The 27,072-nt window shown below is 41.2% G+C and overlaps 1 protein-coding gene across 1 annotated transcript in view; it reads right to left on the reverse strand.

The window, feature by feature from the left end:
* LOC126470640 (HEAT repeat-containing protein 5B) overlaps positions 1-27,072 on the reverse strand; it is a 504,894-nt gene that overhangs the window by 73,023 nt on the left and 404,799 nt on the right. Inside the window, exons 19-24 of the mRNA XM_050098620.1 lie at positions 17,594-17,668; positions 7,254-7,529; positions 6,452-6,733; positions 5,813-6,002; positions 5,539-5,708; positions 5,292-5,433 (exon numbers count right to left, since the gene is read on the reverse strand). Coding sequence (XP_049954577.1) covers positions 5,292-5,433; positions 5,539-5,708; positions 5,813-6,002; positions 6,452-6,733; positions 7,254-7,529; positions 17,594-17,668 — 1,135 coding nt within the window. The remainder of the gene's footprint in view (positions 1-5,291; positions 5,434-5,538; positions 5,709-5,812; positions 6,003-6,451; positions 6,734-7,253; positions 7,530-17,593; positions 17,669-27,072) is intronic.

The following is a 27,072-nucleotide window of genomic DNA, read 5'->3' on the forward strand; positions in this document are numbered from 1 at the left end:
CTCAATAAGTGGAAGCTTTATGGGCTTCATGCTAGAGCCAAACAATGGATAATGTGATAGCTAACCAAAAGAATGCAAAAAGTTGTACTTAGTAACTCAAGCAACGTAATCAGGGCAAATTATTCTGACTGGAGAGATATAATGTTTGGGGTTCCCCAAGTCTCAATCTTAGGCCTGCTGCTGTTCCTTATACATGTAAACAATATTCCATGTAATATACAACAGGCAGATATGACAAAAGTATTGTAATCAATCCAAGCATACATATAGCAACAGAAGAAATAGTAAACAATATTCTTAAAAGTATCATTCATTTGTTTTCTGCAAATGGCCTCACTCTCAGTTTTAGAAAGAAGCAACATATTCAGTTTCTCACACCTACAGGAACTACACCAATGATACATTTAACACAGGGCGAGGAAATAATAAATAAGGTTCTTAAGTGTCCATTCTGGTATCCCGGGAGAGTGAGTCTGAAAGTTCACTGGAAGGTATGGAACTGAACGACAGCCACTAGACAGTACTGCTAAATTTGCGGGCGTAGTGCAAATGCTGCTGTGAGAACACTCCACTTTGTCAGTCTGTCAGCACCTGTGGCTGCCCTTAAAAGCCAGTTGCACAGCAGCTCGGCAGTCAATCGTGATTTCTCTGCACTACTGTATTGATCTCACTACACATCATTGTCTTTGTTCGGAATTCGCTACATCTTTGATTTTTTTCTCTTCAATTACTCACTGGGCCTGTTAATCTTCTACACTATCTCTGTTAGTTGTCTTCCTCTTGTTGTTATTCATCTGTTTACTCTGTGGCAGCTCACTGTGAGACCCTCAGCCGGTCAGCCTGTTTCTACTGGTTCTCGAGCAATTCCCGGTCTAGTCCAATTTCATTACTAAAACTGGCGATATACTAAATGGTTAGTGGCATCCCATGGATATAAGGCTCATGCTCCTTGTGGAACAGCAACAACTTCTCCTGCAACATCAGTTCAACAGCAGATTCGAAAACAGCAACAGCACCACTGGCAACAGAAGGAGCTGCTCCGGCAGCAAATTCAGTTTTCAAAGGATCAGCTACATGTTCAGGGTATCCAACCCCTCTAGGCTATGGTCACTTCCCAGCCAGAGAGCCATCCACCTGTATTTTTGCCATTAAGCGAAGCCAAAGAGGGTTGGGACATGTATTTTCAGTGGTTGAAACAGCACCTCTCCTCGTAGGTTTCCGATGATGCTCTCCAACTGTCACTCTTCCTTTCTTGGGCTTCCCGGCAACATTTTTCTTTCTAAAGAAGTTGACTCCAATCTCAAATCTTGTAGTGCTAATGTTTGAGGAGATGTGTTTGTTGCTGTTGAATTATTATTCACAACAATTAAATGTGGTTACATCATGCCTCTAGTTCCATCAGCACCATAAGCAACCTCGTCAGTAATACCACTTGTGGGTGACAGATTTGGGAGGGCTGAGTTGACATTAGGATTTCACTTGCAAAACCTAATATGCAAATTCTTTGTTCCTTTATGCAGCAGTCCAATTAGTTCCTGATCTGGAAGGATGCATTGCTGCAATCAAATTCAACAACCCTTCCTTGGACAAAAAACTTGAAAATTGCTCACTCTTTTGACATTGCACAGTCAATGAATGCCTCATGGCTTGCCCACACGTATCAGTGGTCCAGTCACCACCTAGGGGCAGACTCTTAAGTGTTTTTCCCGACAGCAGCATCATAATTCATCGATTTTGGACATGTCAATGGCCTCCGAACAGCCAGTCACACCCCATCAGCACAAATGATGGGGTCTCTTGTCATGTCCTGACTGTTTCACATCAAACTTACATATGGAATGTCAGGATCACTGAATGCATTGCACCCATTATGGGAAAGATGGGCCTCTCCTAATGTCTGTCATAAACCATCAGGATGGTTGGATCCTACTCCTCGCAGGCATTGAATGACGCTGCATGAACTTAAGGCACTTGTTCCCTATGGCAATCCTTCTGCTACTACGCTGTCTATCATTTTCATGACTGCGTACCATTTTTAGGTGGGCAAAGGAGCTACCATTTCCTTAATAAATCTCCAAATGTATGCTCATCTTGGTTCTCCTGATTTTGCCCCACCCTCTTGAACATTTATCGCTTATTATAACTGTTTGATTCCTCTCTGTGATCAATTCATAGTGACTGCTGACTACAAAAAGTTCACATGACTGATAACCCTGTGCTCAAGTCAATTGGCCGGCAACATTTTTGGTCTGGATGACTTCTCATTCTTTGAATTCTCCATCACTGTGAAGTTGAGGTTGTTTCTGACACCTCTGTGCTACTTTTCTTTGAACGTGTATTTGAACCTGGTTTGAGATGTGTCACAGACTTCCAGGCGCGTATCTCATTGCATCCAGACACAGTGCCCCACTTCTGTCAAGCACAGGAACTCTATCACCTCCATGACACTGGGCTGGCAGAACCTGTTGAAACCAGCACTCGAGCCAAACATCTGGTATAGGTCAAGAAACTCAATGCATCCCTCCAGCTGTGCAGAGACTTTAAATCCACAGTCAGTACCCCGGTACAGGTGGAAATCTACCCCATGCCATATCCAGGTGACCCCCTCACAAGGATTGTTGGAGATGATATTTTTGCTAGATAGACTTTCCTGATGCATATTTGCAAATTCCACTGGGTGAGAAATCATAGTGCATTATGGTCATCAACACTTCCTCTGGCTTATACAAATCCAAACAATTATCCTTTGGGACCTCTTCTACTCTGGCAATCTTTAAGAGTTAGAACAGTTAACAATGTCTGTCCCTGCTTGTAATAATTACGTCAATGACTTAACTGCCACAGGTACTATCATCAGAACCATATGCATCTCTGCACCCTCCTTACTACATTGCATGAAGCAGGGCTCAAAGTGCTTCCTACACAAATGTCAGTTTCTTCAGAACCAAGTGGAATATGATGCACACTTTCTTAACAAAGAAGGGATCCAGCTCCCTGACTGCAATGTTTCTGCTACAGACTCTCCACCCTGCCCCTCGACCCCCTAAACTTACAGGAGCTGCAGGCTTTTTTTTAGGAAAGCTGAATTATTATTCCAAGTTCCTCCCACAAGCAGTATGCATTATGCACCTGCTCAACCAGTTGTGGAAGGAGTGTGTTCGGTGCAGATGAACAGCTGCCTGTAAACATGCTTTCACATAGCTGAAGCATCTGCTGCCTTACACCCTTTCCTCCATCATGTCTCCCGGTTTTGGTTACTGTTGCTTCCCCTTATGGCATTAGTGCAGTGCTCGTACTTATGATTGATGACAGCACTGAGCAACCAATTGCTTATGCGTCAAAGAAGCTGACACCCACTCAAAAGAACTACTTGCAGTTCAGAAAGAAAGCTTTGGTGATTATCTTTGGCATTAGGAAGTTCCATATTTACCTATTTGGGATCAAGTTTACCCTCGTTACAGACCACAAACCACTGGTAGCACTCTTTGGGCCATGGTCAAGGCTTCTGGAGTGAATGGCACAATGGCTCCAATGTTGGGCACTTTTCCTCATCTCCTACAATTACACCATTAATTATATGGCACAACACACAAATGTGGATGCTCTCTCTCTAATCTGCCCTCAGAACCATACCAACAGGAAATCTCCTGTCTCCACATCAATGTGGGATGATAGCACCCAGTTTCTCATCATAGTTATTCTCATCACTGCTGACACATGTCATGACCCTGTCTTGTGGCACATCACATGCTCCACGGGTAGCACACTTATTTTACCAAGTCCGCCGATCCAAATTTCCAGATCTGGGCTCACCTCTCCCACCATCTGTCAGTCGTCTCCGGTGTTCTCTTGCTTGACACAGAAGTGGATAATCACCATGTCATCATCCTGCTTACCCTATGCCCTCATGTTTTGTAACTGTTCCATTGTGAGTATTGTAGTATGTCACAGATGAAAGCCCTCACAAGGCAACATGGCTATTGGCCAGGACTCAACAAAGATGTGGAGGCCATGGTGCACAGCTGCTCTACTTGTGCCTGGCACTAGGCTGCTCTGCAACAGTCTTTGATTCCCTAGCCTGCCCCTGTTACCCCAAGGACTGCATTCATTTGGACTTTGCTGGCCCCTTTTTGGGCTCTATGTGGCTCATTGTCATGGGTGCTTATTGTAACTAACCACATGTAGTCAGGATGGTGTCTACCATCACTGACACCGCACTTAATGCGCTCGTCCACATTCTAGCCATCGATGGGCTTCCCTGCATCATCGTGTCGGACAATGGGCCTCAAATCAGGTTGACAACTTTCAAACAGTTCTGCACCTCCAATGGCATCAGGCACCAGTTCTGTCTGCCATTTGACTTGTCCTCCAATGGTGAGCCAGAGCACATAGTGCAAACATTTAAACAACAAACGTTAAAAGCAGTGGACACTTCCACCACCACAGCTGCACTGACAATGTTTCTGAACACCTACAGGACCAACCCTGTCCACAACCATGGCCCAGCAGAGCTCCTCCGTGGGTTATAGCCGTATACTCTCTTTCATCACCTGGCCCAGCAGCCCACGGAACCCCAGATCCAGTAAGCTGGGTGCTTTCTGCTGGGCTCCACTGCTTGGGCATGCTCATACAGGACAAAACTCTTGTGGATGCTGACCATGGTGGTTGCCCTCCATGGGCAGTGCCTCATGATGGTTAACACTCTGGAGGGTCTGTCTGTCCATCTGCACCTACTGACTGCACCACCACTGCCAGTTCAATTGGACCTGGAACACCATCCCTTGGCACTCACTCAGATGGGTACAACCTGGGCCCCAGGGCACCAGCAGCAGTTTGCACGGATACAGGGATGGAACTGGAGATCTCGGTGCAACTTCTGTCCTCTTGGCCTTTGTCGCCCACACTATCCTTGTCCACTCTGAAATTTCTTCCCGCCAGAAAGTGATCTGTGCCAGGACTCCACCTGCACCATCAGTTCACCTTCCCAAGCATCACTCTAGGAACTTTTGGCCCTATGCATCCATTATTTAAGACACATCATCAGCAAAATGCATGTCTTTCTGATCCAGTAAACATGAAGTTTCCAGATACAGAGCAAGCTCTAGAGAAAAGGTTTAATTCAATATGAACAATTCATTACAAAAAAATATAACTTAATAAATAATTTTTAAATCAACAGACAAACTTGTTACTACTGCAGATGTTGCAGTAGACTCATATTACAAGCCTCTACTACCTAACAACAAAACCAATTTAAAATAGTCACTGCAACAGAATGAGTTACTGTTTACCTTCTACTACATTGGTCTCTCGATTCTCATTGGCCAAAGTCATTGCGTGTTCACACACTTCTTTTGCTTCTCGTTGTGCCAACTGGCGCAAGCAAGAAACTGCTGCTTTACGTAGGAGAAGGTGATTGCTTGACAAAGTCCTCTGTAAAATATTTCACAGGTATTATTGCACCATAAACAGAACAATTAGTGACAAAGACACATATATAAGAAGAAACATCATCAACAGAATAAAGGAAACACTCACACAGAGGGTAGGGACAAGAGATGAGAGATTAACATGCCGTGGTGCAAAGAGATGCAGCTGCTGGAGGCAAGATGTAGCTTCAGCCTGCACTAAGGGATCTTGATGATCTTGCATAATAGCACAGGCACAAAGAAATGATGACCGTGCCATGCATATTGATGTTGTGTTGCCTATAAAACAAAGGTTGTTCTAAGTTAGCAACTGAAATTACAACTCATATATACCGTAAAAATAAGATTATAAAGTTAATTATAGTAACATGTGTAACACCTACCCTGGAGTTCCGGTCCAACAGTTGTTATTAACGCTGATAAAACTTTCCCAATGCACTGGTGAACATCAACATAGGTTTGTGGTACATTAAGCAATAATTTTAGAGCAAGTGACAAAGTTGGTTCAACATATCCGCGGAACATTGGACCTCCAGAGTCAGCAATTAGGGCCAAAGCATGAAGTGACCAAACCTTGGAAAAAGAATTTTATGATTATGAACATGAAGAACTGTACAAACATATTATTACTGTTTATCATCTGCCTTGTCTCTTTCAGATTAAGTGTACAGCGGTAAACAGAAAATAAATCAACATGACAGACACACATGTTAGATATATGGGAAACATCCAGTAACTCAGTACTTGTTTCTAGGTTATGTATAGTCAATAATTAATTAATTGAATCAAAAGAAGAAGAAAAAACACCACAGACAAATGTCAGTCATTATTTAATAATATATATATTGGAATAGCCATAAAAATAAATGTCTGATGATGAAGAACTTCTCTACAAACAATCAGTATTATTTCTGGAGTCAAGGGGAGGCCTGACACACATTTTCATGAACACTACTTTTTATGTTTTATTGCCAACTAACAAAGTTTTATAACTAACAGTTTATGACTGGTGCTGTACATACCTGAACAACAGGGGAGGTGGTATCTTGTGCCAATGCCAGTAAAATGCTGACACTGGTGTTCAGGTGTTGGTTTGAACCCATACCACCAACATACCGGTGCAGACATCCCAATGCCAGGGAATGGCCAGTTCGTGAAGCAACATCTCGTGCTGATTTCAGCCGGTCAAAACTTGTCTGTGCTAGTTCTGCAGTAAAGCGTGCATCAGCCACTACTTGCGCCATTCGCCCCAGTGATTCACCAGCTGCACACCTCAGCACTGGGTTACTGCTTGTCAGTGTGCCCTGCAAGCAACAGTAGATGCTCTAATTACATACACATATTTTAAGTAGCCAGGCAAAAAATCTTACCTTGTACCAGAGACACACTGTACACATTTATTTTTTATTTTGTTACAATCACCCCAAGTTTCAGTCACAAAACTGAATGAGATGTTGAGCAATATTTAATTAAATTAATTGTTGGCCACTGGTCACAATGTTTTTGAAAGTTGCCCCTTTGATTATCATAGTACAATAATTATCTGACTATTTTTCCATCTGTTCTACAGGATAGCTGACACTTACGGAAATGAACACACTCCCCTGAAATATCTGACACATTTAACTGTTGATAACCATAGATTGATCTCCCAGTAACAATCTAAAATCATGAAAAAAGATCTACAATGAATAGTGAAGATTAAATGCTACATAATAAATAATTTCAAAATCTTGCAGAGATTCGGCCCATCTCTGTTAAGTAAAAATATTAGCAGAAAATACTTATCACAAACATATACAAATATTTTTGAATGTTTCTCACAATTATTAAACTTGTAGCTGATTTCTTAACTTCTTCTTGGCCAAGAGAAGTCTTTGTTTCATTAAGACCTTTGAGACCACTCAGCACTGCTGTGAAAACATTCATTTGTACTGCCTCCTGTCTCGATGATTTAGCATGACGGATACATTCAGCAAAGTGATCCAGCATCTGCAGTCGGTGTTTATTTGCCACTCTTGGAAAAATTTGCCCAAACAAGACAACTGAAGCATCTATTACTGCAACTCCAAGGGGTAATGGGCCAGGTACGAGTTCACCCTGTGGACAAAAAATATCATTCAGTATGCGGATAGGCTTGAAAGAAAATAAATCACTAAAGGATACAATAGCTTTCTGAATGCAGAGTTATTCCAAATTGTTGTGAGCCACAGCTGTTTAAGAGCTATGTATGAAAGTGTAAACAGCACTGCGAACTCAAGCTTTATATCTGTAAATCAGTGTAATTATTGAAAACAAAACTTTTAATAATCTGAATAATGGTTCTGTGAAAGTCTAGCTTACCTAAAATCAAATTATCACAAGTTATGCCTAATTAATGTGCCTGTTGAACACAACTGTGTAGAAATCATCAGAGGCGCTTATTGGAATGGGACAGGAAGTTGCCTTAATAACTTGTGTCTGGAAGTACACTCTCTACAGTGGTTTTAAAGACTATAGACATAGATGTAGAATGAAGTCACAGGAAACCAGTACATTTACAATACAGGAGGTCACCAAGTTGAAGTCACATGCAGTAAAAGGAATATACTGAGCACAGTCAATGAAACATATCTGTCAAGCTATATACTATCTTCTCTAATTCTATGGGTATGTTAAAACTACAAATGTTTTAAGCAAATATGTCACAAAAAATATCCTTTTCAAGAACTGTCACAAAACTGGGCAGCTGATAGTGCCAACTCTCTTTATTATCTACTTGTCAACTATTTTATACCTGGTGGACGGTCACTTTCTGACAAGAATAAAAATTACATATTATTTAGAGGGGAGACTTTCTGACCCAAACAAGGTTAATTCCAAAACCAAAATGGCAATAACATCTATTATGAAGCTCCAGTATACAATTAAGGAAGGTCACTGTACATAATGAATGGATTCCACTTGAAAACACTGGAATCTGTCACAAGCTTCAAATAACTTGAAGGCAGATACCACACTCCGATTTACTGGGAGAATCCCTAGGAAGTGTGATTATGCACCAAAGAGGTCACTTACATAAACCATGTTCAATCAATTCTTAGGTATTGTTCTTCAGACTGGGACCATTACCATATAGCAGTAATGGAAGAGAACGCTCAAGAAGCTGCAATGTAGGCATTGCAAGAAACATGATTCTCACAAAATTTCACATGAAAATGGGTCAAAAAACATGTTACATAATCTCATGTAATGACCACAATGCTATCATATAAGAAATTAGAGCTCATACAGAAGGTTAGCGACAATCTAATTTTCTGTGTACCCTCCTTTAATGGAATAGGAAGAAGGGGAATGATATTAGTCTTCAATGTACTCTCTATGATGGCTCATGCAATATGATGCAGCCTCAAACTCAATCTAAAGGAGTGTAACTTCATTACAAACAGTTGTGGAACACACACCCTTGACTACTTAACCTGTGGGACAACCATTCACAGCAGGAAATGTGTTCCTCTGAAAACAGACATATTGAACTGGAAAACTACTATCCTCATATTTACTTGCAGCCACCGAGGTAGAACATGTGCATCATGGATCAGGCTGACCAGCCAACTAAATATGAATTCCTACGAAAATATCATACTTGTTCAGAAATGACAGCATAATAATAATGATTGTGTTATAGTCTTGAAAACAGGATGTAAGATGAACATCAACAAAAGCAAAATAAGGATAATTCAATGTAGTTGAATGAAATTAGGTGATACTGAGGGAATCAGATTAGGAAATGAGACACTTACAGCAGTAGATGAGTTTTGCTATTTGGGAAGCAAAATAACTGATGATGATCAAAGTAGTGAGGATATAAAATGTAGACTGGCAATGGCAAGAAAAGCTTTTTTGAAGAAGAGAAATTTGTTAAAATGAAGTATAGATTTAAGTGTCAAGAAGTCCTTTCTGAAAGTAGGAGGGCCATTATTTTTTCCAACCTCCTATCACTTAGAAAAGAAGGTACGCGAACGGCAGAAAGTGGACATGTGCTGTAGGCTACTGCGTAACTCTCGCACTACACACTCCGTCATTGCTGACCTCAAGGCATCAGTCTGCGTGGCACTACAGCCACATAAACATGGCTGCGATCAATTGTTGTTCCTGCCAAGTGTGAATCATGAAGTGTAATTTGGTTTCTGCAAGCAGAGGCGAATAGTGCAGCAGAAATATATTGGAGAATGAGCTGAGTGCATAGTGATCAACTTCATGACTGATGGTGTTGTGCGTGAATGGTGCCGAAAGTTTAAAGATAGCTGGAATGACGAGCATGATGAAGGGGGCCAAGGACGCAAGTCTGTCGTTACAGCCGACCTTGTTGAACGAGAGTTGACAGAATGGTTAGAGAAAATCATACGTTCACCATAACTGCTTTGTCTATGGAAATTCTGGAAGTTTCAAGATCTGTCGGCACTATCTGTTATAACCTTTAATCACTAATAAATTGCGTGGATATACAAATGTAGAAACAATAGCTGGTTACATGCTACCAATTCCGTATCGGTCATTCGACTGCCGTGCCGTGACATGCGGCTGGCGCCGTTCGTAGCTAGGTGGTGCTCCCACGCTCAGCCAAGTTGCGGAGCACCTCTATCACCGTTTGCGCGTACTGACGTGGCGGCACAGTTAAATGTCATGGCACCGTCACAACACTTTTCCCCCCTTGAAAAAAAACACTCACTTCCTGGGAGACACGGACAGCGCAGAGACATCCATGGCCTCTTGGGAGGCCCCGAGAAGATCCCGCGGAGAAACACGAGAGTACGGTCGAAAATGTCCAGGACGGAAGCCCGTGCGTGGAAAGTGCCTCCTGGACGAGATGATGGGTGAAAACTCCGGAGCAGCATCCATAGGTGTCGTGGACCTGGGGGTGTGCTCCAGCGAGATGGGTCCCGGAGAAGGCGGCGTCGCGACTGGGGCCGGTTCCGGCGTACTCGGAAGCGGTAGCAACATCGGCTGCAGCAACACGCACGGGAGATCGGCAGCAGCAACAGGACTGGCTTCTCGGGCTGGTGGAGGCGAAAGAAGGGGCGGTGGCACCGGCGTGGCCACCACTCGTGGGTGCATCTAGTCGTAATGGCGAACAACCATGCCGTCGTCCGTACGTATTTCACAAAGCCAGCGGCCGCGAAGAGCCTTGACCACCCCTGGAATCCATTTAGGGCGAGATCCATACCTTCATGCCCACACGTCGGCGCCCACTGAGTATTTTCCCGCACGAGGGGACACAGTACAAGGCCTGACAGGGTGAAGCAGGTGGAGTAGAGTGTGCGGTTGGCGGCCATGCAAGAGTTCAGCAGGGCTGCGATCACCCAGAGGCGTGAAACGATAAGAACTCAGAAAATGCAACAGAGTGTCATCTGTGGAAAAATCACTAAGGAATTTTTTCATCTGGCTTTTGAAAGTGCGGACAAGGCGCTCGACCTCCCCATTCGATTGCGGATGGAAGGGCGGTGCTGTAACATGATGAATCCCGTGTCCAGTACAAAAATCACGGAAGGCCTGCGAAGAGAACTGAGGGCCATTGTCCATGACAATCGTGGATGGAAGACCTTCTAGCGCAAAGATTTTGGACAAAGCCAGCGTCGTCGCCGCAGTGGTGGGTGACGGACATCAAACAACAAACAGAAACTTCGAGAAGGCGTCAATCAACAGCAGCCAATAAGTGCCGAGGAAGGGGCCGGCAAAGTCAGCATGCACCCGTTCCCATGGCTGCGCCGGGCCAGGCCACGGAGAGGGCATTGTACGGGGTGCAGCCAGTTGTTGAGCACACTGACCACACGCAGCGACCATGTGGGTGATGTCCGAATCAATACCGGGCCAATAAACGTGCCTGCGGGCCAGGGACTTAGTCCGAGAAATCCCCCAATGGCCTTCATGCAACAGTTTGAGAACATCTTTGCGAAGAGAGGCTGGCACCACGACCCATGGAGACGCGCCATCCGTGGCCAGAAGAACAACACCATCACGAACAGACAGACGAAGGCGCAAGGCATGGTAGTTGTGAAGGGGATCCGATGCCCGGCCCTTCGTCCTGTCCGGCCAACCCCGTTGAATAAAACCGATCACCTGATGCAGGACTGGGTCCCGCGCAGTAGCCGACGTGACCTGCGAACCTGTAAGCAGAAAACCCTCGACTGCACGACCTTCTGCCTCATGAATGTGGAAACAGAGTAGTTCATCTCGATTGAAAACCGGGTCGGGGCCCATCGGCAAACGCGACAACGCGTCAGCATTGGCGTGCTGGGTCGTGGGGCGATAGTGAATCTCATAGTGAAAACGAGACAAGTATAAGGCCCAACGTTGCAGGCGGTGAGCTGCCTTATCCAGAAGCGACGCCGATGGGCTGAACAGAGAGACCAGTGGCTTGTGGTCGGTGATGAGGTGAAACTTAGAACCATACAAAAAAATGCTGAACTTCTTTAGAGCATAAATGATAGCGAGCGCCTCCTTTTCGATTTGAGAATAACGCCGTTGCACATCGTTGAGGGTCTTGGAAGCATAGGCGATGGGTTGTTCCGACCCATCCACATACCGATGGGTGAGAACAGCCCCTAGGCCATACTGGGACGCGTCAGTCGCCAGAACCAAGTGCTGACCCGGACGGAATGTGGCAAGACAAGACGCCGACTGCAAATGAGCCTTCAGGCGGACAAAAGCCTGCTCACACTCGTCGGACCAACAGAAAGGAATGTTTTTGCGTAACAGCTGATGCAGAGGATGAGCTACCGCCGCCGCAGATGGAATGAATTTGTGATAATAAGCAATCTTGCCTAGAAACGCCTGAAGTTCTTTTACCGTAGACGGCCGGGGTAGAGCGGTAATGGCCGCAACATGCTGACGTACAGGACGTATACCCTCACGGGACAAGTGGAAACCAAGATACACAATGGAGGGTTGGAAGATCTGTGACTTGTCCAGATTGTACTTCAACCCAGCCGAATGCAGAACCCAAAACAGTGAACGCAAATTGCGAAGGTGCTCCTCAGTGGAGGCCCCCGTGACAACAATGTCATCCAGATAGTTTATGCAGCCGGGAACGGAAGCCGTGAGCTGTTCCAAAAACCGCTGAAAAATGGCCGGCGTGCTAGTGACGCCAAACAGTAACCGCTGGTACTGATACAACCCACAAGGAGTGTTGATGATGAGAAATTCCTTGGAAGACGCATCCAACGGCAACTGATGGTACGCCTCTGATAAGTCAAGTTTGGAAAAGAACTGGCCCCCAGCGAGCTTGGTAAATAACTCCTCAGGACGGGGAAGAGGATACGTGTCAATGAGGCTCTGAGCATTGACAGTGGCTTTAAAATCACCACACAATCGCAGACTCCCGTTTGGTTTAGAAACCACCACGATTGGCGATGCCCATTCGCTGGAGGTAACAGGAAGGAGAATTTCTGAAGCTGTTAACCTGTCTATCTCAGCCTTGACAGGTCCATGCAACGCCACCAGAATAGGGCGTGCCCGGAAAAACTTAGGGCGAGCTGTAGGTTTAAGAGTAATGTGGGCTTCAAAATCCTTGGCATGACCCAGACCAGCAGAGAACACGGACGAGAATTCAGAACACAATCCATCCAGCTGTTGATACGGAATATCCTCAGATATGAGGTGCACATCATCATCAATGGAGAACCCGAACAACTGGAAAGCATCATAACCAAACAGGTTTTCAGTGCCTGCATGATCCACCACATAAAACGTGAGGGGCCTAACAACAGACTTGTAGGCAGTGGAAGCATCAAACTGGCCAACGATAGGAATTTTCTGTTTATTATAAGTTCTCAGATTTCGCGTAACCGGAGACAAGGGAGGGGAGCCCAACTCCAAATACATACGAGAATTAATGAGAGTTACTGCAGAGCCAGTGTCCACTTGCATGCGAATGTCTTTATCCAGAACACGAACAGTAACAAACAACTTATTTGTTTGAGAAAGCACACAGTTAACATCCATGTCCGATGCCTCGTCCTCGTCAACAGGAACTTTAGGGGACTGACACACAGAAGCAATGTGGCCTTTTTCCCTACATGAATTACACGTGGCCCAACGTTTTGGACACGCGGCCCTGTCATGCTGTACGAAACAACGTGGACACGAAGGAAGTGCGGAAGGAACCTGCTTCTGTGGTTGCTGTTTTTGCTGCGAGAGTGGCGGCCCAACGCGACGTTGTTGACGCGAGTGAACCGCCGCCACATCGTCGGTCCCCTGGGAAACAGGCAAATTGTCCGTGTCGAAAGTGGTCTGTATAGCGCCTACATCACACCACGCGCCTATTTGCGCACCAGCAGCGTGAGACACTTCAAAAGATTGAGCGATACTTAGAACTTCCGACAACGACGAGTTTGACAGTTGTAAGGCACGTTGCCAAACTTTTTTATCAGGAGCAAGCCGTAGAATAGCATCCCTAACCACTGAATCAGCATAAGACTCATGATGAGTGTCCGTGACAAACTGACATTTCCTACTCAGACCGTGTAGTTCCGCCGCCCAAGCCCGGTAAGATTGATGGGGCTGTTTACAACACCGGTAGAACGCCACGCGGGCGGCAACAACGTGGGTGTTTTTTCGGTAATAGTTAGACAATAAGTCACACAATTCTTCGAAGGACAGAGAGGCAGGTTCCCGCAGCGGGGCTAACTGAGATAGCAGCTGATAGATCCGTGGGGAAATCCAAGATAGAAATAACGACTTACACATAGGAGCGTCGACAACGCTGAAAGCCAAGAAGTGTTGCCGCAAACGCTTTTCATAATCCTCCCAGTCTTCAGCGGCCTCGTCATAAGGAGGGAACAGAGGCGGAGAAGAGGAAGACAGACGATGAGTAAGCGACGTCGACAACGCCTGAATAGCAGCTGTCAGCTGTGTTTGTTGTTCAATGAGCACTTGCATAAGCTGTTCCATGTCTGCCCCGACACGAACACACAAATCCACAACGCAGGAACAAAAATATCCGACCTCGTCGCCAAAAAGTGTTATAACTTTAAATCACTAACAAATTGCGTGGATATACAAACGTAGAAACAATAGCTGGTTACATGCTACCAATTCCGTATCGGTGATTCGACTGCTGTGCCGTGACATGCGGCCGGCGCCGTTCATAGCTAGGTGGCGCTCCCGCGCTCAGCCGAGTTGCGGAGCGCCTCTATCGCCATTTGCGCGTACTGACGTGGCGGCACTGTTAAATGTAGTGGCACTGTCACAACACTATCGTTACTGAAAATTTAGGCTACAAAAATGTTTGCGCTCGTTGGGTTCCAAAAATGTTGTCGGACTCCCACAAAAGTCACCAAATGGTGCCAGCTTTGAATTTCTTTGACTGTTATCATGATGAAGGAGAGAAATTTTTGAAATCAATTGTTATTAGAGATGAAACTTGGATGCAATATGACACACCGGAAACAAAATGACAATCACAACAATGGATGCATCCAAATTCACCAAACAAACCAAAAAAATTCAAACAAACATTCAACAACAGAAAGGTTATGGCTACCATGTTTTGGGACCAAAAAGGTGTGCTGTTTAGAGGAATGCTGACTTCAGGAATTGTGTTGATCCATTACAACACTTGTCCACACACTGCTGGCACAACCCAACAGCTCCTTGAACAATTTCAAAGAGACATTTTTGATCATCCGTTGTACAGTCCTGACCTGGCACCGAGCGACCTTCACCTTTTCCCTGAACTGAAAATGTGGCTAGGAGGGCAGCACTTTAAAACTAACGAAGATCTTCAAAACAACATCAATGCTCATTTGACATCATTGGCGGGTACATTTTTTGAAGAGGGTATTGCAAAGCTTGTCCACAGGTATGATAAATGTCTCAATCTTTTAGGTGATTTGATGAAAAGTAACCATAAGTATACAAAACTTTTGGTAGTAAAATAATTGTTTTCTATGAACTTGTCTTTTACTTATAGCCTATTGGAGTTGGGTTGTTTTTGGGGAAGGAGACCAGACAGCGAGGTCATCGGTCTCATCGGATTAGGGAAGGATGGGGAAGGAAGTCGGCCGTGCCCTTTCAGAGGAACCATCCCGGCATTTGCCTGGAGTGATTTAGGGAAATCACGGAAAACCTAAATCAGGATGGCCGGACGCGGGATTGAACCATCGTCCTCCCGAATGCGAGCCTATTGGAGGTTGGTGGCGGGGGGAGGGGGGGGAGGTCATGTTTGTATTGATTGTAGCCATGTATGAAGTGAAACATGGACAATAAACAGTTCAGACAAGAAGAGCATAGAAGCTTTTGAAATGTGGTGCTACAGAAGAATGCTCAAGATTAGATGGCTAGAGCATGTAACTAATGAGGTACTGAATAGAATTGAGGAGAAGAGAAATTTGTAGCACAACCTGACTAGAAGAAGGGATCAGTTGGTAGGACACATTCTGAGGCATCGAGGGATCACCAATTTAGTCCTGGAGGGAAGTGTGGGGTTAAAAAACATAGAGGGAAACTAAAAGATGAATACAGGAAGCAGATTCAGAAGAATGTATGTTGCAGTAGTTACTCAGAGATGAATAAGCTTGTGCAGGATAGAGTAGCATCAACATTACAAACATTACAGCATCCCAGTGAGTTCACCCCTGTGGCAATCCAGATGTATGTTTTCTGTCGCTTCCCTACATCAGTATAGGCAATTACCAATGCAATTTCTTTAACAAGATCCTAGAAAACTTTTTCCTGTGTCATTGAGCACTAGCATAGGTGGAGAATCTCTAATGACTGGTATGGAAACACAGTATTACACTTTCAACTTCCATAAGGCATATGTGAAGCAGCAGAAAGGCAAGAAACAATCAAACTGGTGTTTAGAGAATCCATAAAAGGGCTGAAATCCATTTGGGAGGGAGAAGAGAGAGTAGTTGGAGATAATGCACGACTTTCCTTTAGTATTATTTACTCATTACAATATACAGTTTTCCTTCCCTCAATTTACCTTTGTCAAGTCTTTACTTTTCTCTTATTTCTCTCAGTTTATTCCTCCTCCTAGTCACACCACTGCACCATTCCCTTCATTTTTCTTCTCACTGCGTGCGCGCTTTGTAGCTGCTAGTCTTAAAATAGTTCTGAACAGGGTGCAGAAGTGACTAATGGTTTACAAAATTTGTTTCAAAGTATAATGCCATATGCATACAAAAATTCAGTCGGCAAGATGCATCTTCTTTGAAAGGTAAACACAAGATTATCTGATAGTTCTGCAGTAGTAAAACAAAGACAGTGCCAATATGTATTCAAAAAATTCAAAACAAACTAGTTTTGTAAATGCAGAATATGCTTGCTATTTACTTTTGTTTCATGAGGCAATCTCCATCAGTACATTTCAACAGGAATTCCATACCCACTAGGCGTAGTTTTCTCCTAGTAACTATAGTTATTCTTGGTACCAAATGTATATTTTGATTGCTCGTTCTGCGAACAGCCAATCATCAAGTCAACCAAAAGTGCGTGACGTTGCAAGCGACCAAGTCTTTGAATCTGTCTTTGAATGTCCTCAGTCCTGACCCTTGATGACACGCAACTGGTCAAACTGACTTTCACACATGACATTTTATGTTAACTACTACATTTTAGGCCACAAAAACTTACTAAAATACAGAAAATTACCCGTACACATAAATTTTAGTTTCACAAGAGTGGCCATTCTGCTGCAGAGTGAATGCTTCACACTGATAGGTAAGACTGGCTGTCAGAATTCTGTGTTGAGATGTTAGACCCAACAGGAAATTGTGTAATTACTCTAGCTGAGCAGAAATATGACTTCAAGTGAGATATCTCTTGAATCACAAATGGTGGCCGCATTAGCTCAATATCAGTGCTTTACTTTAAGTTACGCCTAAACTGATTCCATTATTTGCTTCAATAAATGTGCACTTCTTTCTCCCTGTTGTAGCATCATTGCAGACACATTATGTACATAGTACACATATTCCATCCTACACCTTCATTTTTTATTAATGATCACATGGTATACTAATATTATGACATTTAATTGTTATAATACATTTACAGCAATAACATCCCAGTCACTTGGTTTAAATTGTTTGCACAGTTAATATTCCACGTGAAATGCATAAACATTGTATCTGTGCCATTAAGAAAAAGTTATAAATTGCAGTTCAGAATATACTTGCCATTGGAATAGGTCGATATAGACAGCAGACATCATGTTCTAGAGCACCAGAGCCAGCTGCACTATTTGGTTGAAGCTGAAACAGACAAAATCAAACAATCGCTACTTTACCTTTACTGTTAAACATTCAAGAGAATCTATATGTCTAAAGCTGCAACAGTGCTTACAAATTTTCACAATGTGTGAGGTCTGTTCAAAAAGTTCGAGAACATTCGTAATTTTGCACCAATGGTGTGTTGGAGCAAAATGCAGTTGGTATCCCTGCCCACACACATTTAATGTGTAACTGCCAGAAGTTTCACTGTTGTACGCCTGTTAGATATCGTTCAGTGCTATAGTGAGTAGAAGATTGTGTGACACAGTTTGCGAATTTCAAGATGGCAGAGTTAGGGGAGCAACATGTCTGCATTCAATTTCATGTGAAACTCAAGAAAACCTTTACAGAGACACACCAAAGGATACAGGAAGTCTACAGCGATCAGTGGTAAAGCTGTAATAAGTGTTAAAAATGGTTCACATGGTTTAAAAATGGTCAGACAGAAGTTAAAGATGACCCTCGTTCAGGACGCTCTTGAACGTCTACCAATGATGCTCATGTCAGGAACATCAACGAAATTGTGCTTGCCAATCGAAGACTGACTGACTGAGAAATTGCAGAAGAATGTAACATTTCAGTTGGATCGTATCATGAAATCTTGAAACAGCATGCATGGAATGCATCCCATGGCTCACGAGTCAAGACCAGAAAGACCTTCGACACACAACCTGTGAAGATTTTTCAGATTGCACAAATGAGAATGAGATGTTCCTTCAGAGAGTCATAACTGATAATGAGACATGGGTCTACAGTTATGATGTTGGGACCAAGGTTCGATCTTCATAATGGGTTGGAAAAGGTTCTAAAAAAAAAAAGCTCATCAGGTCAGGTCAAATGCCAAAGCCATGCTGATAGTTTTCTTTGACTTTGAAGAATTAGTTGATCATTAATTAATGCCACAGTGACAAACTGTTAATCGATGGTACTATTGGGATGTGTTGCGATGCCTGCGAGAAAATGTGAGAAGGAGATAGCCTGAAATGTGGTGAGACAATTCATGGCTCTTGCATCATAACAACACACACGCAGATTCATCCCTGTTGGTGCATGACTATTGCACAGTAAACAAAATCATTGTGCTGCCTCATCCTCTGTACTCTCCAGACCTGGCCCCTGCAGTCTTTTTTTTATTTCCAAAGTTGAAAATCCTGATGAAAGGATGAAGATTTGCAACAATAGATGAGATAAAAGAAAATTCACAGACAGCACTTCACATGATCCAGCAAGAGGTATACCAAGACTGCTTCCGGAAGTGGAAACAGCATTGGGAGCTGTGTATCTATTGTGGAGAAGAATATTTCGAAAAAGACGATGCACAATAAGTAAAAGGTAAGCGTAGAAAAATTTTGTGGACAGAGTTCCAAGATTTTTTGAACAGATCTCATAAATATAAATAACAGGCATTATTTCTGTTTAATCCCTACATTCAGTGTAAAGCACCAACTTGTCAGTGGATCACCACATCAAAACTGAGTATGAACTTGCAGTTATAGCAACATTTATGTTACAGTTAAGTTTGAAACAGCATACAAACACACATTTGTTGCTAATCTTTGTTGCTCAATGATTTCTCAGTTATATTTTGCAAGTACACAATGCACTGTCTTTAGCCATACATACTGCACAATTCTTCATATCCTCTATGTCTTCTCATCATCCCCTGCCTCCCAATTCTTAAACAACATTTTGCTATTGACAGCTTTTGGTTTCCGATGTGATTTTTGGTCTCTCTATTGTCCAACATAAATTATCACTTTGATGAGAATCCTGTTTTTTTTTTTGCCAATCCAAATTTAAATTACTTTTCTTTCTTTAAGTTTCTGTAAATCCATTTTCTTTACACCCAGTAGTACTGCAGAAAATGTAAGATTTACCTTGTTTCCTCTCAAGTCATCTCATGCAGCTTTGACATACATATAGGTTTTATATGACACATCTAATTAACCCGTGTCACCTATATAGATAAAAATCTAAAGCTTCTTATGGCTACCTCCATTATCATTTTAGGGGCTAAGTCTCTCTGTCATGAAGCTGGCGAGACTCCCACTGTTACACTCAGAGGCCATGGGAGCCTTGAGAGTTTCACTACAGTCAGACTTCGCCCTTGAAAATCACGAGACAGGCAGTCATGAAAACTTGGGATTTTATCCAGCTCTGACACAGCAAGTTAATCAAGCCCTTTTTAGGCACGGACTTCATCATAGGAAACTCCATAGCAGTATCACATATAATTATCTCCCTGTCACTGCGGCTCCATGTTCCCTTTACATCCTCATATGCAGTTAAAAATGTTCATCAACAGATTTGGTGCCCCCGCCACGCCAGGTGTGGTAGTTCAGGGAATGGCTGGTGGCCAATATCACATCTAGGGTGCCATCTAGTTTGTGTTTCGTTTACCGTGCAGGTCGAATTTGTCTCAGTCCATGCCCAGGCACTCTGCAGTTAATGTTGGTTGTGATTTAGCTGTTGGTATATCTTCCTATCATTCTGTGGTGAAACTTGTGCACATAAGTGCATTTGTTTTCATTTTATCATTCTTTATCTACAAATTATTTCAAGCACAATTACACACAATTTTATTCTTATCAACATGTCTCAAAACACATTTTAATTTACACTTATTACAAATTTACCTTTGACAGGAAACAATTTCCTCTTACATTCACGCCTGGTTTGAGACAAGTCTATAAAAATTAAATATGTGTGTAATTACACTTGAAATAATTATTTCGTAGATACGGAGCAATACATTGAAAGAAAATGCACTTGCCTGCCCAAGTTTCACCACATAATGGTAGAATGATAAACCAATGACTAAACCGCAACCAACAACTGGAGAGTCCCAGGCATGGACTGAGGCAAATCTGACTCATACAGTACACAGAACACAGACTACATATTCAGAACACCCTAGGCATGACGTCGGCCACCTGCTGTACCCTGAGCTACCATGCCTGGCAGGGCAGGGCACTGAACATGTTAAGGACTTAAGTGTACACTGAGAGATTAATCTAAGTAGAAATGAGTGGAAAGTACAAAGGACAAAAGAGCATAAAGTCCTCATAAATTCCACATATTATAATCATAAAAAATAAAAAATACACTATCCTAGTATCAACAGTTGAAAGCTAACCTAATTCTAGATATAGTTCAATAGAGACTGTTTTGATACACATTCTACAAAATCTATGAGTTAAATAATTGATGTTAAAAAGATACAGAAACATAAAAATGAAAAATATGACAGTAAAAAAAGCATTATTTCATGTATAAAACCACAATTTGAATAAGAATTAATCTTACAAATGGCATTTATAATTATAGGAAAGATGAAAAAAGTAATTGCTTAACATTTCAAATAATGAAAGTGGGACAAAAATAACATTCACTAAAAAGTTAAAAACCCTTGGCAACAGTTGTGTTAAACAATAACTTGCTAAAATAATTTGAGGAGATATTTTGAAATAAATATCACAGCTTACATAGATTATGAACAACATATCCTACTGTCCTACTGGAAACATATCCATATGATCAAAAAATGCTGATAATAATCTTATCCTACTGCATCTCTTTTGGAGAATCGTAAAATTTTTCACTGACACCAGGAAACTAGTGTGAATCACGTCATAGGACTTTCGTTTTAAAACTTGCAGCAACAACTGGTATAAAGTAGAAAAGCTGCCAACAAACAGTTCTCAGAGACTAAACATGAGCAAACAATATTTAAAGACTGATCTACTCAAAAAGCCAGTAGCTCAACTGTATGTATTTGTTCTCTTTGCATACATTAATTAGTCAGTAAAATGAAAACAAACACTGTCAGACTTATTGGAAGTTATACTAAACATTGGGTACGTTGTAGTTTCCTAAAACCTCAAGAACAACCTGGCAGCTTAAAATGAAAGTTGTATCTGCCCTGTGTAACATGTTTCAGTAAGCTGTACAGAAAGTACTGACATTACTACACTACATATTTCTAAAAGTGTGCTGTGTTAGTACATTTTTCATTTATAACTTAACCATCTTAATAAAATAATGCAGCAGACATTACTTCTTCGGATTTTGTTAATGCTCAAAAATGTTTAATTATAAAGGAAAATTAATATATCTTTTTAAAGCCAGTTTCAGAACTGTATAGATATGAAACAAGTACAAAAAAATAATAAGTATGAATAAAACAAAGAGTAGTGTGTGATGGAGTCCAATAGTACAAATCAGGCCTTGTTCATTTGTTTGTTATTGCATGCAGCCTATGTTTAATAAAAATAAGTGAACATTCTGAAAATTTTACAAAATGACTACACTACATATAAAACACACAAAATTTAAAAAAGAAAACAGTATTTCTTGAGGATATCTATAAAATGAAAAGCAAATGTCAAAGCAGAGAATTCACAACCCATGCTGAATGGTGTCACTCGCATAAAATTACAATCTAATCTAGGGTAATGTATTAGAGTTAAAAGCATCAAACAACACACAAATAATTTGTGTCTGTTAGTGTAGCATATAATAAGTGGCATGACTGGAATGTAAGTGCATAAATAATGAATCTCTGACATATTATATCAAAAGTTTTCTATCTACAATGAAAGGAAATGAACATGATTCTGTGTCATGAATAAGCACATGAAAAGTGCAGACGACTGTACTTATGCTATTAACGCTTTAATTGATTTTAAAGAGAGCTTGAATATACTGATGTATGCATCTGTTTCTGAAGTAAATGTGAGTAGATTTCCAAATTTAAAGAAGAATTCGAGTTAGAAAGGCTAAGTAAGCAGATATCTCTACGTTTTTGATCCAATTTGACACTCACCATTTTGTGTGAAGGTTGAATACCTTGACTGTCGTTAATGAAAAATTTTTAAGAAAACATAGGTAGTCAATGTGTCAATTAATTGTGACACATCTTTTAAGGGCATTACAGTACTGCTGGCTGTAGTATTATTTAAGAAACCATACTGGCCTCAAAGTAATTTAGGACCACTACTGAAGGCAAGAAGAATTCCACCATTAAATACAGAGGAGCGACGAATGAGTGAAAAAAATTACATTCAAGGTCTCTATGGTGATGAGGAACTGTCTGATGATGTGACAGAAGAAGAGATATGAAATACAACATTAGAATCTGAGTTTAACAGAGCTTTGGAAGTCATATATAAAATTATTGTGGAATTTCATGGCAGTAATAGTAACCAAATGAATATTCAAGTTGGTCTGTAGAATCTACAAGTCTGGGGATGTACCATCAGACTTTCAGAAAAATATAAGCCATACCATCCGAAATATAGCAAGGGCAGATAAGTGACAGAACTACAGCACAATCAGCTTAACAACTCAGACATACATGTTGCTAACAAGAAAAATTACACATCAAAGAATGGAAAAGAAAACTGAGGATATGTTAGATGACAATCAGTTTGGCTTTAGGAAAGGTAAAGATACCAGAGAGACAGATCTCACTCTGCATTTGATAATGGAAGCAAGATTTAATAAAAATAAAAGACATGTTTAAAGGATTTTTTGGCCTAGAAAAATCATTTGACAATGTAAAATGGTGCAAGCCGTTCGAAATTCTTAGAAAAAACAGATATACACTGTAGCGAAAACAGGTAATATGCAACATGCATAAGAGCCAAGTAGGAATCATCCGAATGAAAAATGAAGAATGAAGTTCTTACATTAAGAAGGGTGCGGATAGCTATGCTGTCTTTCTCCATTACTGTTCAATCTCTACATCGAAGAAACAATAATGGAAAAAAGATTCAATACTGGCATTAAAATTCAGGGTGAGAGGATGTCAATGATAAAATTCACTGTTGACACTTTCATGCTCAGTAAAAGCAAGGAAGAATTACTGGGCATACTGTAAGGAATGGACAGACTAATGAGCACAGAATACGGACTGAGAATAAACTGAAGGAAGACTAAAGTAATAAGTTGTAGCAGAAATGAGATTAGTGAGAAACTTACCATCAAAATTGGAGACTATGAGGTAGACAAAGCATCGGAATTCTGCTACCTTGAAAGCAAAGTAACAAATGAACAAAGTAAGGAGGACATAAAAAACAGACTCGTGCAGGCAAAGAAGGCATTTCTGGTGAAAAGAATCCTACTGGTATCAATCATTGGCCTTCATTTGAAGAAGAAATTTCTGAGGAAATATGTTTGGAGCACAACACTGTGCGGAAGTGAATCATGTACCATGAGAACACTGGGAAAGAAGACAATCTTAGGAGGACTGATAAGGTACACAACCAGTGAGGAAAGAAACATGTGGAAAATATTGACAAGAAAAAGGGGCAGGATGATAGGACATGTTTTAAGACATCAGGGAATAACTTTCATGACAGCAGAGGCAGCTGTACAGGGCAAAAACTTCATGAGAAGACAGAGATTGGAATACATCCAACAAACAACTGAGGATATCTGGTGCCAGTGTTACTCTGAGATGACGAGGTTGGCACAGGAGAAGAAATCTATGGGCTGTATTAAACCAGTCCAAAGATTGATGCCCACAAGAAGAAAGTAAAAAGTTTGAAAGCCTAAATCTGGAGGGCCAGATGAGAGCTTTAAAATTGTTTGTCACAAACAGGAATCCAGTGTCTTTACAGTCCCCTCTGTGATTGCACATGTTGCATAACAGATATATTTTATCACAAGGTACTACTACTAATAGTGAGCAGGTCATCTGCTTGCATAACTAGGTATTAATAGTGGATACAAATAACAAATTGTAAAATGTTTAGGAGGCTAAGGAGAGAAACTACTTGAACAAAAAAAATAAATAACGCAGAAAAATTCAGTACCGGTACCTAAAATGATAAACAAATAAACTGAGCACACAACTGATGGGTGTGGAACACACGGGGACCAAACAGAGAACATACACTGTTCTGATAGTCAAAAGAGAATTACAAGAGAAATTGTTTTGTGTTTAACATTGTCTATGGCTTGGAAAATTTTATACCTAAGGGCAAATGATTATCTGATTTTCCAACTATTATTCTGGATTTATTTTGGTAACTAACAAAGACAGGAAGTGCCATTACACATTTATGACAAACATGGGCTGTCTGTTCAGCCAGTACAGGGATTGAACAAAATGACATCAATGCTGAAGAAAAAAAAATGATCCAAAGTGCTACTTCCAAAGTGCTGACATTGCCATTTTGTTTCCAGCTTTATGCTTACAGTGGTGTTTTATTGCTCTACCTTCATTTCGGACCTTATAGACTTGTTGTAAAAGGCAGCCCAAGACTGTCACAAATGTGTAACAGATCTTTCTGCCTTTGTCAGTTAATGTTAGTGCAAATTTTTGGTATCTGCTTAGTTGACACATGCGGCTATTATCTGGAGACAAAGCACACAGCATCATAACTACATGTGGAGATAATTTATTAAAAATAATAGTTAAAAAGGGTTAACTTTATTGATATACAAAGGAGGACACTAAAAGGGTTTGTTATCTCTAATAACAGGGACACTAAACAGGTTTGTTATCTCTAATAACAATATCATGCAACAAAAGTGACTGATGAGAACGCAGTATGGCAGATCAGTATAAGAATGAAACCTGGGACCTGGACCACCAATGAATGGAAACACGTAATGTGGCCCAACAAGTCTATTATTACACAGCAATCTTACACACTATTGTGTGTGTGTGTGTGTGTGTGTGTGTGTGTGTGTGTGTGTTTGTGTGTGTGGTGGGCATCACGGAACTTGTACAATCTCAGTTGTCATCTCTTAACTGTGTACCATTATCAAGGTGGTCTGTGATTTGGGCAGAAATATGATGCTCAATGGGTCCTTTTGCAATTGGTAAGAGGTCAAGTCTGTGAATTCATTTGAGGTGATTATATTCATTCGATTGAGCAGTCAGTGATCCATTAGAGGATTGCATCTCAGATCACACATTCCATCTTCTAAAACAATAAGACCAAAGTTTACTTGGTGAATGCAGTGGCCCCTGGAGCACTCTCACTGTTTCAGATATCCAAGATGGCCCTACAGCACGTTATTTCACTGTTCATATCTCGTTCAAGCCACATACAAGAGTCCTGAACAACAAAAACAACAGTAACAACAGCAATGATATGCATCTTGTTCTCTGCATCATTACCATTCAATAAGGTAACACCGAAGCATGAAGTTTCCTTATGCTTGTTGACCATACTTACATATTTTCAGGGTACATATCATTTTTTTACATTGCCTCTAATTAGTGAAATTTCCGTTTTTAAGTCATTTTATTATTTTGCAAGGCTTCAAATTCAAAATGTAAACAGAAATTTGGCTCATACAGAAAATGATGTATGCAAGCTTGCAGTTCACAGAGATCGTGCAAAGCCTATGTTTCACAATTCACAAAAATTTTAAATAAATGTTGAGCATCTTGCTCTTCCAAATGATGAACATTCTATGAAGTGTGACAAAAATACTTGTAAGTATATATAAGAAAGTATTTGTAAATATGTAATGAGTGAGATGATGATACTGTTGAAAATACAAGTTTCTGGCAGATTAAGTGAAGGTATGAGAATATTTAAAATTCCTTTGAGGAACAATAAAGTAAGTCCCATAAATGTTGGAAAGAAAGGACACAAGAACTGTAGTGTAGATATTATTTGCCACCATCTAGTAAAATTTCAAAAATGAAATTCCAGTGAGGTAAGGATGTCTTTCAGGAAGTTCATGTTTATATTATTATTATTATTATTATTATTATTATTACTAGAAACACATGTTGGACACTGTTAAACAGAAGCAGTTAACATGAGCAAACAGAATATTATATGCATTAATACATTTTGTGCATGCTCAAGGAAGCACATGCTTTGATAACATACTCTTGGCACAAAAGTTCTAGCATTCCATAGTTTTTATACTATCATACACTCCACTAACACTGGAAGCAGTTTTTATCTATATCCCCTCATACAAGAAACTTTTACTGCTTTTAGATGTCTGTGGATGAAATATCAACTTGGAATACAGGATATTGAGATTTCAGTACATTAAGAAACAAAGATTAGAAGCAAAACAGTATAGGTAACAGCCTTCACTACTTCAATATCTTCCCTCAATCTAATCTGGTGCGAACACTCAAGAAGTACTCAAGAATGAGTCACAATAGTGTCCTACAGGTGGTCTTCATTACAGGTGAACCACACTTTCCCAAAATTCTCCCAATGAACCAAAGTCGACCATTTGCGTTCCATACTACAATGGTTACATGCTCATTCCATTTCGTATCATTTTTCAACATTACCCCCCTCCCCCCCCCCTTTTTTTTGAGCTAGTTGTCATTCATCACACCAACTAGAAATTTTATCTAACTCAGCCTGTATCCTCTTACAGTCACTCAACACAGA

Source organism: Schistocerca serialis, chromosome 3 (assembly GCF_023864345.2).
Source record: "Schistocerca serialis cubense isolate TAMUIC-IGC-003099 chromosome 3, iqSchSeri2.2, whole genome shotgun sequence".
Lineage (NCBI taxonomy): Eukaryota > Metazoa > Arthropoda > Insecta > Orthoptera > Acrididae > Schistocerca > Schistocerca serialis.